This window comes from Acomys russatus, chromosome 1 (genome assembly GCF_903995435.1).
Source record: "Acomys russatus chromosome 1, mAcoRus1.1, whole genome shotgun sequence".
NCBI classification, from domain to species: domain Eukaryota; kingdom Metazoa; phylum Chordata; class Mammalia; order Rodentia; family Muridae; genus Acomys; species Acomys russatus.
The window spans coordinates 84014896-84030473 of NC_067137.1; the positions used below are offsets into that span (position 1 = coordinate 84014896).

At 38.1% G+C, this 15578-nt stretch overlaps 1 protein-coding gene across 3 annotated transcripts in view; it reads left to right on the forward strand.

The window, feature by feature from the left end:
• Positions 1-15578, forward strand: part of Hif1a (hypoxia inducible factor 1 subunit alpha) — a 47918-nt gene that overhangs the window by 17355 nt on the left and 14985 nt on the right. For 2 of the 3 annotated variants that reach the window (XM_051147570.1, XM_051147586.1), the window contains exons 2-6: positions 8663-8856; positions 10033-10178; positions 10261-10345; positions 12886-12998; positions 14300-14502. In XM_051147570.1, coding sequence (XP_051003527.1) covers positions 8663-8856; positions 10033-10178; positions 10261-10345; positions 12886-12998; positions 14300-14502 — 741 coding nt within the window. The remainder of the gene's footprint in view (positions 1-8662; positions 8857-10032; positions 10179-10260; positions 10346-12885; positions 12999-14299; positions 14503-15578) is intronic. The other variant, XM_051147579.1, reaches the window with a different exon arrangement.

Below are 15578 nucleotides of genomic sequence, written 5' to 3' on the forward strand. Positions count from 1 at the left end.
TACCATCTATCTAGTCTTGGCCCTGGTTGCTCCTGTTCTATCTTTGTCCTCATGGCCACTTCCTCCTCATGCTACCTCCTCCTCATAGTGACCAACTCCTCCTCTCTCTGTTCCACCTGGGACCCCTAACTGCCCAGGTATTGGCTGTTCAGCTCCTTACTAATCAATCAGAGATGATGGAGAATGATTTTTACACAGCATTGAGACAGGAGACTCTTCATAGTAATGACAGTGCCTACGTCTTGACTGCAGCCAGATCTCTGGGCACAGAAATCAGCATCTGCATACAAGGTGCACAAGACCATCCCCAACATAACAACTTACTGATTTGTTTGTTTGTTTGTATTTGGCTTTTGGTTTTTGGAGACCCAGGATTTCTCTTTGTAGCTCTGGCTATCCTGGAACTTGCTATGTACACCAGGCTAGCCTTGAGTTCAGAGATCCACTTGCCTCTGCCTTCCAAGTGCTGGGCTTAAAGATGTGTGCCCACCACCACTGGCTCTGATTCATGTATTAGTCCAGCATTTACCAAATATATTTTATGAGTCTAGAACTGTTCTAAGTACTTGGAATGTGTAACTTAAATGTGAGGCTGAAACAAAGACTTGAAAAAAGTGGAGAGGCAAACCTTGTTAGGTATTGGAGGGCTGTGGTCCAGAACAGCTAGTGAGAAGGTCCTAAGGAGGATATGTCTGAATCATTTAAAGAACAGCAAGGAACCATTGTAGTTAGCAGAGTGACCAGCATGGTCAGATGGATCTCTGAGTTGGGATATGTAGAGAAACCCTGTCGGAATAAAGAAAACCAACCAACCAAACAGCAAAGGGAGGGGAGCCGAAATAAGGTGTGTTGAAGGTGATGGAACAGATCACAGGGACACCTGGCTGTTACATAGACCTTGGACCTTTGACTTTTGTTAAGGGACAAACAATTTTAAGCAAAGGTATCTACTACTTTCCTGTTAAAAGAATTATTCTGGTAACTGTTGTAGGAGGGAAAAGGCAAAGCAAACAAAAAAGCAAATGAAAGATGTTAAGACTTATACCCCTCATCTAATATGCTTAGTTAAATTTTCAGGTAGTTATGCAGATAATCCCAGTAAATCCCAGTAAAAAGGCTCCGTTCGTAGTTCTGACTTTGTTGCACTGTTTAGTTATAATATAAGGTATAAGACTTGCAGCCATGGTGGCATATGTCTGTCATCCCTGCACTAAGAAAATGGAAGCTGAAGGGCCAGTCTGGGCTACATAAGACCATATCACAAACAAAACTGTAAGGTTAGACGGGAGCACCACCAGAGCACAAATTTAGAGATACTTAAAGGGAATGTTGAAAAAGCAGTTAGTTCTCTTCCTGAAATCAAGTCAAATTCATGCACATTTGTGCTGAGAACACTCGTGAGACCATTTTCTTTCTGGAGGAAGCTTGAGAGTTCTGAAGAATGCAATTGTATATAGCCAAATAACTAAAGGGGTACAGGAAAGGAGCCGTTTAGAAAAATATTAAACTAGAAAGAAAACAAACAAAATGATACTTGAACTGAGTCTTGAAAGTTCATCACATAAATTTCCCACAGCATTATTGGGAGGGGGATCCAGGCAGAGGGTAGAGTGAGCAAGCCCAGAGGGGTGAGATGCAGAGCCTTTCAGTAATGGTGTGGAGTGGCTGAGGATTGTGCAGCAGACAGGTAAAGTAAAGAGACAAATGGAGTTAGGATAGGGTGCACTTTTAAAGTAATTAAGACATTAAATGGGACAATACCTTCTTTCTTTGTTCTAAAGAATTCCTACCATGATGAGTTGAGAGCAAAACTATGACAATTAACAGTGACAAAAATTAGCCAGGGACTTCCAAATAAATTAAAAATATAATAGTATCCCTGCCTCAGATCTACTGAATCAGAATTTCTAAAGATGGGGCAAAGGTAGTTGAAGTTTATATGATCTCCCAAGTGATTAATGTTATAGCTAGACTGCATTTGGCAATATTGCATTTAATCAGTTTCAATAAACCTTTATCACTGTATATTCCTAGTGCCTAAGCACAGTCCTAATACATGTACATAGTCAATATATATGATAATCCTTATTATAAGTAATAAAATGACATAAACATTTTATTATACAATTTTCTGTAGTATATTGAATACATACTATTTTTAAAATTTCTGGTGTTTTCTTTCTACTTTAACAAAAAGATGTATTTGTGTCTATGAGTGTTTTGTACGCATGTATATCATCGTTCCACATGTATGCAATTGCACCACGTGTATTCAGTACCCTCCAAGGCCAGAAGAGGGCATCAGATCCCTTGGAACTGGAGTTACAGACAATGTTTGGAAAGTGGACCTTGGTCCTCTATGAGAACCGCAGGTGCGCTTAACTGCTGAGACATCCCTTATCCTTTCTCAGTATTTCTTGGATGAAGGAGCACTCTGAGGCTCCAGGAGGCCACTTGCATTATTTTGGGGAAGGGAGCTTTCTAAGTGAGCTAGTAACACAGAAAGCATGCAAGGCAGTGCCTGTGTGTAAGTGCTTAGTAAATATTTTTAAAGCTCTTCATCTTTTCACTCATGATACTTCATACTGTTAGGTATCTTGGTAACTGGTTTATACTTGTTCAGATCTCCTGAAGGGGACACACAGATTGTTTTTTCCTTAGGGATCTTCACCATATAAGAAATGTCTTTAGACAGCTAATGAGTATCAGTGTTTCTTGCCACATATTTAAGTTATTTTATCTGTACAAAGTATGAATAAAATCATTTAAAATTTTAGTTGGAAAAAAATAACTTTGAAACAAATACAAGAAAATAAACTCTGGAAAAATTAACTTCTAATACAACAAATGCTTAAAATGTTTGTAGAATTTGGGGGGAAATATATATTATATATATTACATATATATTTTATATATATATATATATATATATATATATATATATGGAGAGAGAGAGGGAAGTAAAGTCATCAAAGTAAGTTAAATTAACCAAGTAGACTGTAAGCTGTAGAAAATTGTATATAAGAAGGTGGATCTCTTGAATTCAAGGCCACCTTGGTCTACAGAGTGAGTGCCAGGACAGCAAGGCTACACAGAGAAACCCTGTCTCAGGGAGAGGGGAAAAAAAAAAAAAGGGAAGAGAAGAGAAAGAGGAGCAGGAGGAGAAAAGTAGTAGGTGGTGGTGGTGGTGGTGGTAGTTGTTGTTGTTTATCTTAATGTCATGATGCACCAAATTGAGCGCTTCCTGGATCATGCAGAAACTCTAGTGTCCCTCTCATGAGAACACATGGAAAAGTCACTAAATAGCCCTGTGCAAACAGCAGCTTCCTGGATTCTCTTATGGGGTTGTGAGATGTTAGCATATCAAGTAGTGATTGTGTTTTAAAAGATTTGTTTCTAATTTGAGGTTGGCAGTTAGGAGCACCTGCTCCTTTTGTAGAGGATCCAGGTTTGATTCCCAGTACACATGGAACTTAACAACTATCCAGATCAAGAGAACTAGACACCCTGTTCTGGCCACTGGGTGGGAGTGGGGGGGACACAGCATATAGGTGATGCACAGACATGCGCTCATACATGTAATTTTTAAAATTTCCTTTTAATTTTTAAGTATGGGGAAGATTACTTGTACTGGCTACAGGCATTGTAAGTTGCCTGACATGGGTGCTGACAACCAAATTCAGGTCCTCTGTGAGCAGTACGCTCTCTTAACCACTGAGCCATCTCTATAGTCCCAGTGTCGTTTGTTTGTTTGTTGTTGTTGTTGTTTTTTATGGTTTTTTTGAGACAGGGTTTCTCTGTGTTAGCCTTGACTGTCTCGGACTCACTTTGTAGACCAGGCTGGCCTCGAACTCACAGCGATCCGCCTGCCTCTGCCTCCCGAGTGCTGAGATTAAAGGCGTGCGCCACCACGCCCGGCTGTTTGTTGTTTTTTAAATCCCTTAAATGTGCAGTGAAATACAAACCAAAAACTTGGTAAAATCTCCCTTTGTTTTCCCATGAAAATTATGGACTTAAACCTTAGGATGGTAATTTTCCAATGTTAAAACAGGCCCCTTCTTGCTTAAAAACAAATCTCAGGATACAGTCTTTTGGGAAAAAAAATTGTTTTTCAAGACAGGGTTTCTCTGTGTAGCCTTGGCTGTCTGGGACTCACTTTGTAGATCAGGCTGTCCTCGAACTCACAGTGATCTGTCTGCCTATGCCTCCTGAGTGCTGGGATTAAAGTTCGCCTGGCGAAAATGTATTTTTTATTATATTGTGCTCATTATCTTGAGGTCTGAAGTGCTTTGGGTTTAAAAAGAAAGCCTTTATTCTTTAGCTTGGCTTTATATAGTAAAGAAGACCTCTGAACAAATAAAAGATAATAGTGAAATAAAATGTTCACTTAAATGCTCTGTGCAGATATCAACATGTGGAAATATGTAGCGTTGACTGAATTACCAGGCTGGTTCTCTCATCATACAGGTTGGCCAGTGCCAATTTTAAAAGTTGTCTTGCTTTGAAGAGTTAGTGGTCAGTAGTTAGCAGTTGATTGCCATGAGAGAAGGTGATTTTCAACTAGGCTTTTGGATTTACCAAAGTCTGGTAATGAATGCTTAGTGTTCAGCCTTATATTCAAAGCTAACCCCTGTAACTTCTTTATGTATTTGGACTTTTGAAACCAACAGAGTTTAAGCTTTGAAATGATAGCCTAGATTTATGAGCATTTGTTTTGTGTGTGTGTGTGTGTGTGTGTGTGTGTGTGTGTGTGTGTGTGTGTGTAAGAGAGAGAGAGAGAGAGAGAGAGAGAGAGAGAGAGAGAGAGAGAGAGAGAATTCACATATGAATTCAGTTCAAGAGTCCTCAGACTGTAATGTAATGATAAGGGTAAAGAAAAATATTTGGAATACTCCATATAAGCATGCCAAAAAGGAAAAAATGTGAAAATTCCTTGAAATTTTCTTCAGATTTAGACTTTAAGAAGTATAGGCAGGGAGCAGAAGAGGTGGCTCAGCAGTAAAAACACTTCTGTTATCATGAGGACTGGAGTTAAAGTCCCAAACCCCATATAACAAGGCAGGCATTTCACAATATCATAATTGTAGCTCCATACTGCTCTCAGGCCTCCGTGAATGCACACCCAAACACAGGTATATACACTCAAGGCAGACATTTACTCAAACAACTACAAAGTGTATGAGAATTGAAACAAGAAGATATAATTCTCATTTATTGGTTTGGTGAAAACTATTAAAATTTTTTTAAATTCATAATACTGCAGACTACATAGGAAAGAAAGTATGTGTGTACAAATACACATACATACATACATACATACATACATACATACATACATACATACATGGATTGGCAAAGACTGCTACTCATTTAAAAAGTAAATTAGCCATTGTCTTGAGCATTCATTTTAGAATGTCTGTCTTATAGAATTACGAAAACAATTTAAAACAAGCAAAACAATTTATTTTTCAAAATTACAGAGTTGTTTGTGTCAAATAATAGAGTTCAGGGGTAATTTAAAACTTTTACACATCAACCCTCTTAGAAATATGTTTGATCATCTGCAGATATTTTTAATGTTGTGATTTAACTTTAGAGGGTTTTTGTTGTTATTCATTTGTCTTTTGTTTGTTTTGAGATTATTTTCTTGCTTTGTAGCTCAGGCTAACAGCAGACTTGGTATCATCTACCGCAGTCTCCATAATTTTAGTTTCTTTTTTAAGATTTTATTTTATTTATGTATATATGTGTATGTACATGTGTGCCTGTGACAGCTAGAAGAGAGTGTTGGATTCCTGTGCACCTAGGCTTACAGGCAGTTTTGTACTGTCTGCCATAGGTACTGGGAACAGAACTTTGGTCACCTCAAAGAACAGCAAGCACCCTAACCCGGTGAGCCCCAGATTTCAGGTCTTAAAGTCACATCTTTTCTTTTCTTTTTTTTTTTTTTTTTTTTTTTTTTTTTTGAGTTTTTTTGAGTTTTTTTTAAATTTTTTTTTTTTTTTTTTTTAATTTATTCTTGTTACATCTCAATGTTTATCCCATCCCTTGTATCCTCCCATTCCTCCCCCCCCCCCATTTTCCCATTATTCCCCTCCCCTATGACTGTTCCTGAGGGGGATTACCTCCCCCTATATATTCTCTTAGGGTATCAAGTCTCTTCTTGGCTACCTGCTGTCCTTCCTCTGAGTGCCACCAGGTCTCCCCCTCCAGGGGACATGGTCAAATGTGAGGCACCAGAGTACGTGAGAAAGTCATATCACACTCTCCACTCAGTCAGGAAACTAACAGGCTTTTTGGTGCAATTAATAAATAGCACAAACAGATAGCTATTTTACTAGTTTATATCTAAAATAGTTGTGGAAATTGGTAAGCAAACTATTCAAAAGGAACTTTATATATAATCTTGGCTGAAATACCACCTCCTATAGACATAGAAAAGGCAGTGTCACTTAATTCGTACTTAAAAAACAAATAGATGAAATTGGTAATTTGCAGAGATACAGTACTTTGTATGCTGCACATCTGCACAGTTCATGATGCAGGCTAAGGTAAGAGGTAATACAGGATCCATCTGTGGCAAAAAAAAAAAAAAAAAAATCATTCTTTGTGAGTGCTGCAACTCTGTGGTAGATGACTGATGGGAGTAGATAAGAAGGTAGGTAGTTCGGGTTCTAAGACAGACCCTAGATGCAACTTTTGTTTTTTTTCCCCTCAAGTCTTTGATTTGAGTGGCTGTTTCTCAGTAGTTTGGATTTAAGTGGTTTAGAATAAGGAGAATGTTTAAGTGTTTCAAGTTGCTTATAAGGTTCTCTACACCTAGACTGATTAATTCTAGGCTGATGATCCATATAGAGTACTGCGTCCTATAGCCACCACCACACAGATTTAAAAGAGGAAATATGTACCAGGTGTGGTGGCACTTGTCTTTAATCCCAGAGCTTGGGAGCTGAGGCAGATGGATCTTGTTTGACAGTTTGAGGCCAGCCTGGACTACATAGCAAGTTCAAAGCCATCGCGCGCGCGCGCGCGTGCGCGCGTGTGTGTGTGTGTGTGTGTGTGTGTGTGTCGCTACATAGCAAGTTCGAAGCCAGCCAGGGATAAAAGGGTGGGTGGGTGGGTGTGTAGCATTTGTTGGTGTCCATTATAACCCAGTAGATCTCTGCTATCTCTAAACTATTTCATTGTATGTTTTATTTTAAAATTCAGTTGAAAACAGTGAGTTCTCAGAGACTTTGAAAACAAGGCAGTTTTAATGTGCTTAAAATTTCTCACACTGTTGACATTGTGGCACTCTCATATGGCCTCAATATACTTTTTTATTATAGAGTACTAAGAATATACTGATAGATTTATATAAGTAGCTCCAAGTGGTTTCCTTTATACAATATTTCTATTCTTTCAGAATTTTGCACCTGCATGCATTGTATTTTATTCATTACCTAACCCTCTATTTGTGACATATTTCTTAATAGCCCTACTTAAAATCTTAAGATTCTTGAGTCAAATTGCTCTAGAATCAGGTGTGTCCAGCTAGTGGCCTGCGGACCACATATGCCCCACAACACATAAAACATGAGGTTTTATTGAACGTTTTTTGTAATTTAGTTGCACAGTTGATGACAATGTCTCAGTGTCAAAAAGTTGAACATACCCACTAAATGTTTGAATTGAAATTTTGTATCACAGTTTAGATTCTAACAAATCTACACATTCTTTATTAAACCTTGAAAATTGTGTATATAACAAGAGAGTTGCTGAGGACTCTTGATACTTGAGGAGGTCATTTCTATGCTTGTAGCTTTCAGCCTTACATTGAAAGGAAGGAGACTTAAAGAAGTGATGATTGTGTGCTTTGTTCACGGAGTACAAGGAGAACTGAGTTGCTAAACGTTTAATAAATTCTAGGAGCTGTTTTCAACATTTACCAAATACCTGACCTATTAAGATTGGAGCTGAGGAGTAAAATAGAGGCAGCATTCTCCATTAATAAAGACTGTGGAAGAGTAAAGACTTAAACTCAGGTGTTCCTATCCTATTTGCTGTTATAAAAGAAGCCCCAGCTTCTTTTCATAAAATGGGGGTACTGTTTAATCTATTTATGGGTTGTTATGAGAGAACTAAGCTCCTAATAACGGAGTAATTATTTGATAGTGGCAGGCTTCCAGAAGCAACTAAGAACAGAGCCAGGTTTAGCCTTAAATTCAATTCAAAGAAAGAAGAGCGTGTTGCTAGGCAGGTAAGCAAAAGAAGACAGCTTTGTTTGATATGACTTAAACAAATCTGACTGTTTCTGGAAGAGTCCTCAACATGTATCTTTATTTCCTCCAATTCCTGCATTCATTTGGCATTTATTATGCCAGTAGTAGATAAGACATGTCTAAGGAAGTAACTGAAAGTGGTTGCTTGTTATAACTGCTAATGTAAAATCCCATGGTAAGAGAGTAGGTAGGGGAAGTATTGATGTTTTTAGCGATCCAGAATTTGCATAGGCACCTTATATAAAAATCTGCTCATGCCCCATACAAGTCTTATATAAGTACATAGCTTCTTTTAATCCTTATACAGTAAACAGGAACATGCAAAATTAGTTTTATTGAAGTTAAGACAAACTAACATATACATTCTTGTCTTTTTTTTCCCTTCTCTCTTTTTCGTTAAGTAGGATGAGTTCTGAACGTCGAAAAGAAAAGTCTAGAGACGCAGCGAGATCTCGGCGAAGCAAAGAGTCAGAAGTTTTTTATGAGCTTGCTCATCAGCTGCCACTTCCCCACAATGTGAGCTCACATCTTGATAAAGCTTCTGTTATGAGGCTCACCATCAGTTATTTACGTGTGAGAAAACTTCTAGATGCTGGTGAGTTCTGCAAGAACATAATAGACCTGAAAATTAAAAATTAAATTTAGCAGGTGGCCACAATGCTTTCTTTTAGGAGTTTCAGTGTGTGCATGCATAAGCCCAATGTGTGTGTGTGTGTGTGTATGCGTGCACACATACACTCACATGTGCATGTTAATATGCTCATAAGAAGGTGCCTATGGAGGCCAGAAGAGTTTGTTGCATCCCTTGGAGCAGGAATTACAGGTATATAGGAGTAGACACCTGAGGTAGGTACTGGTATCCAAAATGCAGCACTGTTGATTGAGCAGCAAGCATTTTAAACTGTGGAGCTATCCCCACAATGCTGCTTTTTTCTTTTTTCATTAAATTAAATTTGTATGACATGTATGGGTGTCTTACTACCAACTCTTTCATGCCTAGTACCTGCAGATGCCAGAAGAGGATGTTGCATTCCTTGGAACTGAAGTTATAGACAGTTCTGAGTGCTGAGAATTTGAACTAGGGTCCTCTGAAAGATCAGCCAGTCAGTGCTCTTAACCACTGAGCCATCTTTGCAACACGGTCCCCACACAGTGCTTTTTAAAAGTACCTAATTTTGTTGTGATACTTTAAATCTTTTCAGTATTCTTTATTCCTTTATCAATCTTTGGTTTTCTTAAGTTACTTGTAGGAATAATCCTTTTTGTATTATAAGTTGTTTTAGTTCACCCTTTATTTTTAAATACATAAATAAAAATTCATTAACTCTGTAGCCCCTAGTATATAAGCATGATCGGTGAATAGATATTATAATCCAATAATTCAGACACTGTTACCCTTGAATTCAGACATTTAAGATACTGGCCTTTTCTCTGCATTTCCTCCTGTCTACACCCACCCCTCTGTCTTGAGACAGAGTCTAACCATGTAACTGTGGCTGGTCTGTATTTTGCTATGTAAACCAGGCTGCCTTGAACTCCCAGAGACCCACCTGCCTCTTCCTCCTTAGTGCTGAGTGTAAAGGCATGGCCTGTCTTTTTAAAATACGACCATCTTTTTTTTCTTCAGTGATTTGCCTGTTTGCAAATAATATTTCTTTCAAACAGTTATATAAAACAACTGGAAAATAATATGGAAATAAATATATGTAATGTAGATATTTAAAGGTATCTGAGATGCTTGTTTTGTTTCTTCCCTCTTGTGCCCTTGTAGGTGATTTGGACGTTGAAGATGAGATGAAAGCACAAATGAACTGCTTTTATTTGAAAGCCCTGGATGGCTTTGTTATGGTGCTAACAGATGATGGTGACATGATTTACATTTCTGATAACGTGAACAAATACATGGGGCTAACACAGGTACAGTCTCCAAATATGAAGAACATTTCTGTGTACTTTATGACTATATGTTATAGATCTAATTTTTTTAATGTGTTTACAGTTTGAACTAACTGGACACAGTGTGTTTGATTTTACTCATCCATGTGACCATGAGGAAATGAGAGAAATGCTTACACACAGAAATGGTAAGAAGAAAAGTCTATTGTTTGATTTAATATGACAGGTGATTTTTCAGTCAGATACTGTTAATTTTATTTTATTTTTTTTGGTATTGTACAATTTAAGAGAGAATGTTATTTTGCATTTAATGTTAATACTATTTTTGTTTAAACTGTTATTCTACAGTTTAGAAAATTCCAAGAAAGTTTTAAAATTCGTTGAATTAACAGAAGTAAACAAAATGGAAAAATAAATTTAAAAACCAAGACAGCTATAAATAAAAATAAAGTATTAAGGCAAGAATTCATAATACAATTAACATGTAATAGGATTTTAGATGATTGTTAAAGACACATGACAGCTTGGGTTCAGGCTTTCTTGATGCCCCAAATTGGGGGGAGGGGGGGTACTAGCCAGGATTGTTATTTATTTATTTATTTATTTATTTAGTGTTTCAAGACAGGGTTTCTCTGTGTAGCCTTGGCTTTCCTGGACACTCTGTAGACCAGGCTGGCCTCAAACTTACAGCGATCTGCCTGCCTCTGCCTCCCAAGTGCTGGCATTAAAGGCATGTGCTACTACCACCCAGCAGTAACCAGGATTTTAAGAGCACAAAAAAATGCTTTAACTTCTAAGGGTGTTTTCAGTAACTTGAGACTATAGTTGGAAGTATTACGTTACATTGGACCACATGTCATGTCCTATTGGGAGGCAGATACAGACAGATCTCTTGATTTTCTGCCTGCAACTAGTTTCAGGCCAGCCACAGCTACACAGTAAGACCCCATCTCAAAAACAAAAGTGTTGTGTTGTGGGTACTCAAACATTAACAAAAATGGTAAAAGAGACCTGTAACTCTTGAGAGTTTTGTGACGTACTTGTTGAATTACAGGGCCTTAGCAGTTCAAGTTTTTTATACTCATGCTTTCTTAAACAGTATACTGGCTCCTTCTCTGGATTCTCTCTGGCAGGATCTACTCTCTGCTCTTTGAAAGCATTCTTATTAAGCCTTGACTGTTTTGCATTGTATTGCTATTGATTGATTCATGTATCTATTACATGTTTAAAGGTATGGTGTCTAATTATTCATCTTTGCATCACTCACAGTATATACATTAGATCCTCAATAATAAATATTTGTGTCTAGTTTTTATCTAATACTTTATGTACCCATCTGATACAGTTCAATGATTTTTAGTGTATTCATAGACATGGGACAACCAGCATGTATGTATGTATGCTTGTTTGTTTGTTTGTTTTAAGACAGGGTGTCATTATGTAGCCCTGGCTGGCCTAGGACTCTAAGTAGAACAAATTGTCCTTGAACTCATAGAGATCCACCTGCCTCTGCCTTCCAAAAGCTGGGATTAAAGACATGTACCGTTACACTCTGCAATTTTAGAAAAATTCATTGCCTCAAAAAAGATTAGTACGCTCCTTATGCTCAATCCTGAGCACCTTCTAGTCCACCTTCTCTTGGCATCGCATATAAATGAGACATTTGAACGAGGCTAAGTAAGCAATGAAAGTGAGAAATCAAGGTGCTGTTTCAGATTCATCTGAATATAATCTCATTTTGTGGTCACTAGGTTTGGCGTAAGACTAAATAAACTTGAATTGATTTGCCTCTCCTTTATTTCTGTGGCTCTTTCTTTTTGTGCTTCTGGGGATCAAAGAACCTTCATGTATGTGTTAAGGAAGTGCTCTTCCATTGAGCTACATTCCCAGCCCTCATTTCGGTAACCTTAAATTTTAAGCAAGGTTGGAGAGATGACTCAGCAGTTAAGAGCACAGACTGCTCTTCCAGAGGTCCTGAGTTCCATTCCCAGCAACCACATGGTGGCTCACAACCATCTATAATGAGATCTGGTGCCCTCTTCTGGCATGCAGGTGTATCGCAGATAAAGCACTCATCTATATAAAAAAAATAAATAAATCTTTTTTTTTTTTTTTTTTTTTTTAAAGATTTAAAAAATTTTTTAAACTAGGTCTCATGTGTAGCTTAGGTTGGCCTAGAACTCTATCCCCTTTCTTCAGCCTCTCTAGTGCTGAGGGTATTGATATGTACCACCAGGGCTGATTTCTGTAACTTGTGATAGAATATTGTATCTGGCATTTACACACAGAAATGCTAATTACTACCAAAGGAAAGTTGGTATTTGAAAAGTTATATAAACACATTCCTGCTTATTCAGAATTGGATTATCACAGTTGGTAAAGGACATGAAGTATGTACTCAAGTTCGTTTTGCAGGGGGGACATGCTTATATAATGACAGTTTATATGCTAACTTAGATGGCAAACCCATACCATTTTCGTATTTTCTCTACTTTGTCCAAACTCACCAGCGCAGCGCAGATGAAAAGGTAATCAGTGTGGACCATCCTTCCGCAGGTCAGGGAATCTCTGTAGTCTTAGAAACACTGTCAGACCTACTGGATGTGTTTGAGTGGGTGAAAAGGGATCTAATGATTGTGTTAATACTGAGATCTTCACTTTCTACTCTGATTGTAACAGATTTCTGTGTTTAACTATGACTTAAGACTTCATTTCTTGCTCTCATTAGGCCCAGTGAAAAAGGGGAAAGAACAAAACACACAGCGGAGCTTTTTTCTCAGAATGAAATGTACCCTAACTAGCCGGGGGAGAACAATGAACATAAAGTCTGCAACATGGAAAGTAAGTAAGCTACATGTGCACATAACTTGTAGATACATAAATCCATACGTTGGCATGTTGCTAGTATCAAGTGCTTTCACCAGGAGTGGTGAAGTGGTGGGAAGGAGAAGGACTACTATAAGGTTGAAGGCAGCTGTGTCACATGGAATTCCAGGCCAGCCCAGGGGACAGAGCAAGCCCTACCTCAGAAAAGAAAACAAATAAACAAAAAACCCTCCAAAGAGAGTTTGAGTTATGAGGGGGAAATGGAGAAATGACTTAAGAGCACTTGTTTGCCAAGGACCTGGGTTTGGTTACCAGCACCCACATGTCAGCTCACAGTCACCTGTTACTTCAATTCCAGGAGATACAGTATCTTCTTCTGACTTCTTTGGGCACCAGTGTACACATGCATGAAAAACACGTGAACACATAAAATAAAAAGACTTATCAGGGGGAAAGTGTAATTGTCCCCCTTTGTATATTTGCAGTTGCGTCCAATATATGGAGTCTCCATTCAAAACTTAGATTATGGGAAATGTGCTATTTCTATACAAATCTAGCTTAATCAGTTAGCTTTCCCAACTAGTATTTAAAGCCTAATATAAGTACAATTTTCTGTCCACCGTTTCATTTCCTTGTTCAGTGTTGAAGCACAGTCACCCTAGCATAATCAACTATAATGATCATATGAGTGAAGGAAACAGTCCAGACTTAAAGAAAGGGATGTCTTTAAAAAAAAAAAAAAAGAAAGAAAGAAAGAAAGAAAGAAACACTAAAAAAAGACTTTTTTGTTTCATTGTGTGTGTATGTGTGTGTTTTACTTGGATTATGTAAGTGCACCATATGCTAGCAGTGCTTGCAGAGGCCAGAAGAAGGCATTAGATTCATATGCTGGATTATATGTGATCCCTAGTTTCTATTTTCTGTGCATGGATGTTTTATCTCCATGTTTACTAGTGCATCCATGCCTGATGCCTGAAGAGATGAGAAAAAGATCCTTTGGAGATAGAGTTACAAGTGGTTGTGAGCTGCCATCTGGATGCTAGGAATCAAATCAGGGTCCTCTGGAAAAGCAGTCAATACTCCACCATTAACTTATCTATGTAGCACCCACCTTCACAATGCTTTTTTTAAAAATAGCTAATTATCTTGTAATGTCTTAACTGCTATTAGATCATGGATGGTGTCGCGGGGAAAACATTTTTAAATTTTCAAATATACACTTTTATCGAAGTTTATCAGGTCAAACTCAACTACTGACCTGCATTTTTTTTTTTCCTAAAAATAAGGTAACTACTTGCTTTCTTATTTATGTACAGGTGCTTCACTGCACCGGCCACATTCATGTATATGATACCAACAGTAACCAGCCTCAGTGTGGGTACAAGAAGCCACCCATGACGTGCTTGGTGCTGATTTGTGAACCCATTCCCCATCCATCAAATATTGAAATTCCTTTAGACAGCAAGACATTTCTCAGCCGACACAGCCTGGATATGAAATTTTCTTACTGTGATGAAAGGTAAATTAAGCTCTATTTTATACTTTTAAAATATAAATTTTTTTCTCTAGCCGTTTTCTATTTGCTGTAGTAAAAACTTATGGTACATTGCTTATGTCCATGAAGCTGAATATAAAGATGCATCCTATAAACCAAAGACATTAAGATTAGCTTTTGTACTATAAATACTCTATCAGGTGTTACACAAAACCTATTAAGATGAGATTCTTGACCTTGTCCAGTTGCACACTCCTGTAATCTCAGCTATTGGGGGACGGAGGCAGGAAGAAGATAAATTCTAAGTCAGCTGTCTTACAGAAATATTTAATGGGCTAGGGATGTAGGTCAGAGGTATATCACTTGTCCAACATGCAAAAGACATTGAATTCATGCCTTAGTACTGCAAGCCACGCACGCGCGCGCACACACACACACACACATGCAGTTTTTTTGTTTTAGGGAATCTTGCTTAAATTGAGAAAATATATTTTAGAGCCAGGAGGTGGTGGCACAGGCCTTTAATTCTAGCACTTGGGAAACAGAGACAGGTGGGTCACTGTGATTTCAAGGCCAGCCTGGTCTACTGAGTGAGTTCCAGGACAGCCAAGGCTACACAGAGAAACCCTATTGCAGAAAAAAAAAAAAGAAAGAAAGAAAGAAAAGAAAAAAAAGAAAACTTAAAGACATAGTTTCTGTAGAGTAGGCAACAGAATTTGTTCTCTAACTCTCCCCCCCCCACCCCCATGGTTCCTGTTACCATTTCCCAAATCTGTTACTACTAGTGTATAATTGCCAACCTAGCCTTTTTATCTACATTGTTTTCCGAGTGGTGAAATACATACTTCTGTTACTGAAGTGCACCACAACTGCATAACACAGTGCTGCTCCTCTTGTGGTGCACACTGTTGATCCCTGACTCTAAATTTTACCACAAACTACACTGTCTGTAAATATGGTAACTGCACTGTTCTGTGTCGGCTGTCTCTCCCCATCATTCTATCTACCTTTGTGCTCCTGTCACTGAATTCTTTACCTCATTACCTTTGGCCTGAATTGTTGCTATAAACTCCTGAGCTGCATTTCTACCAACAGATTTG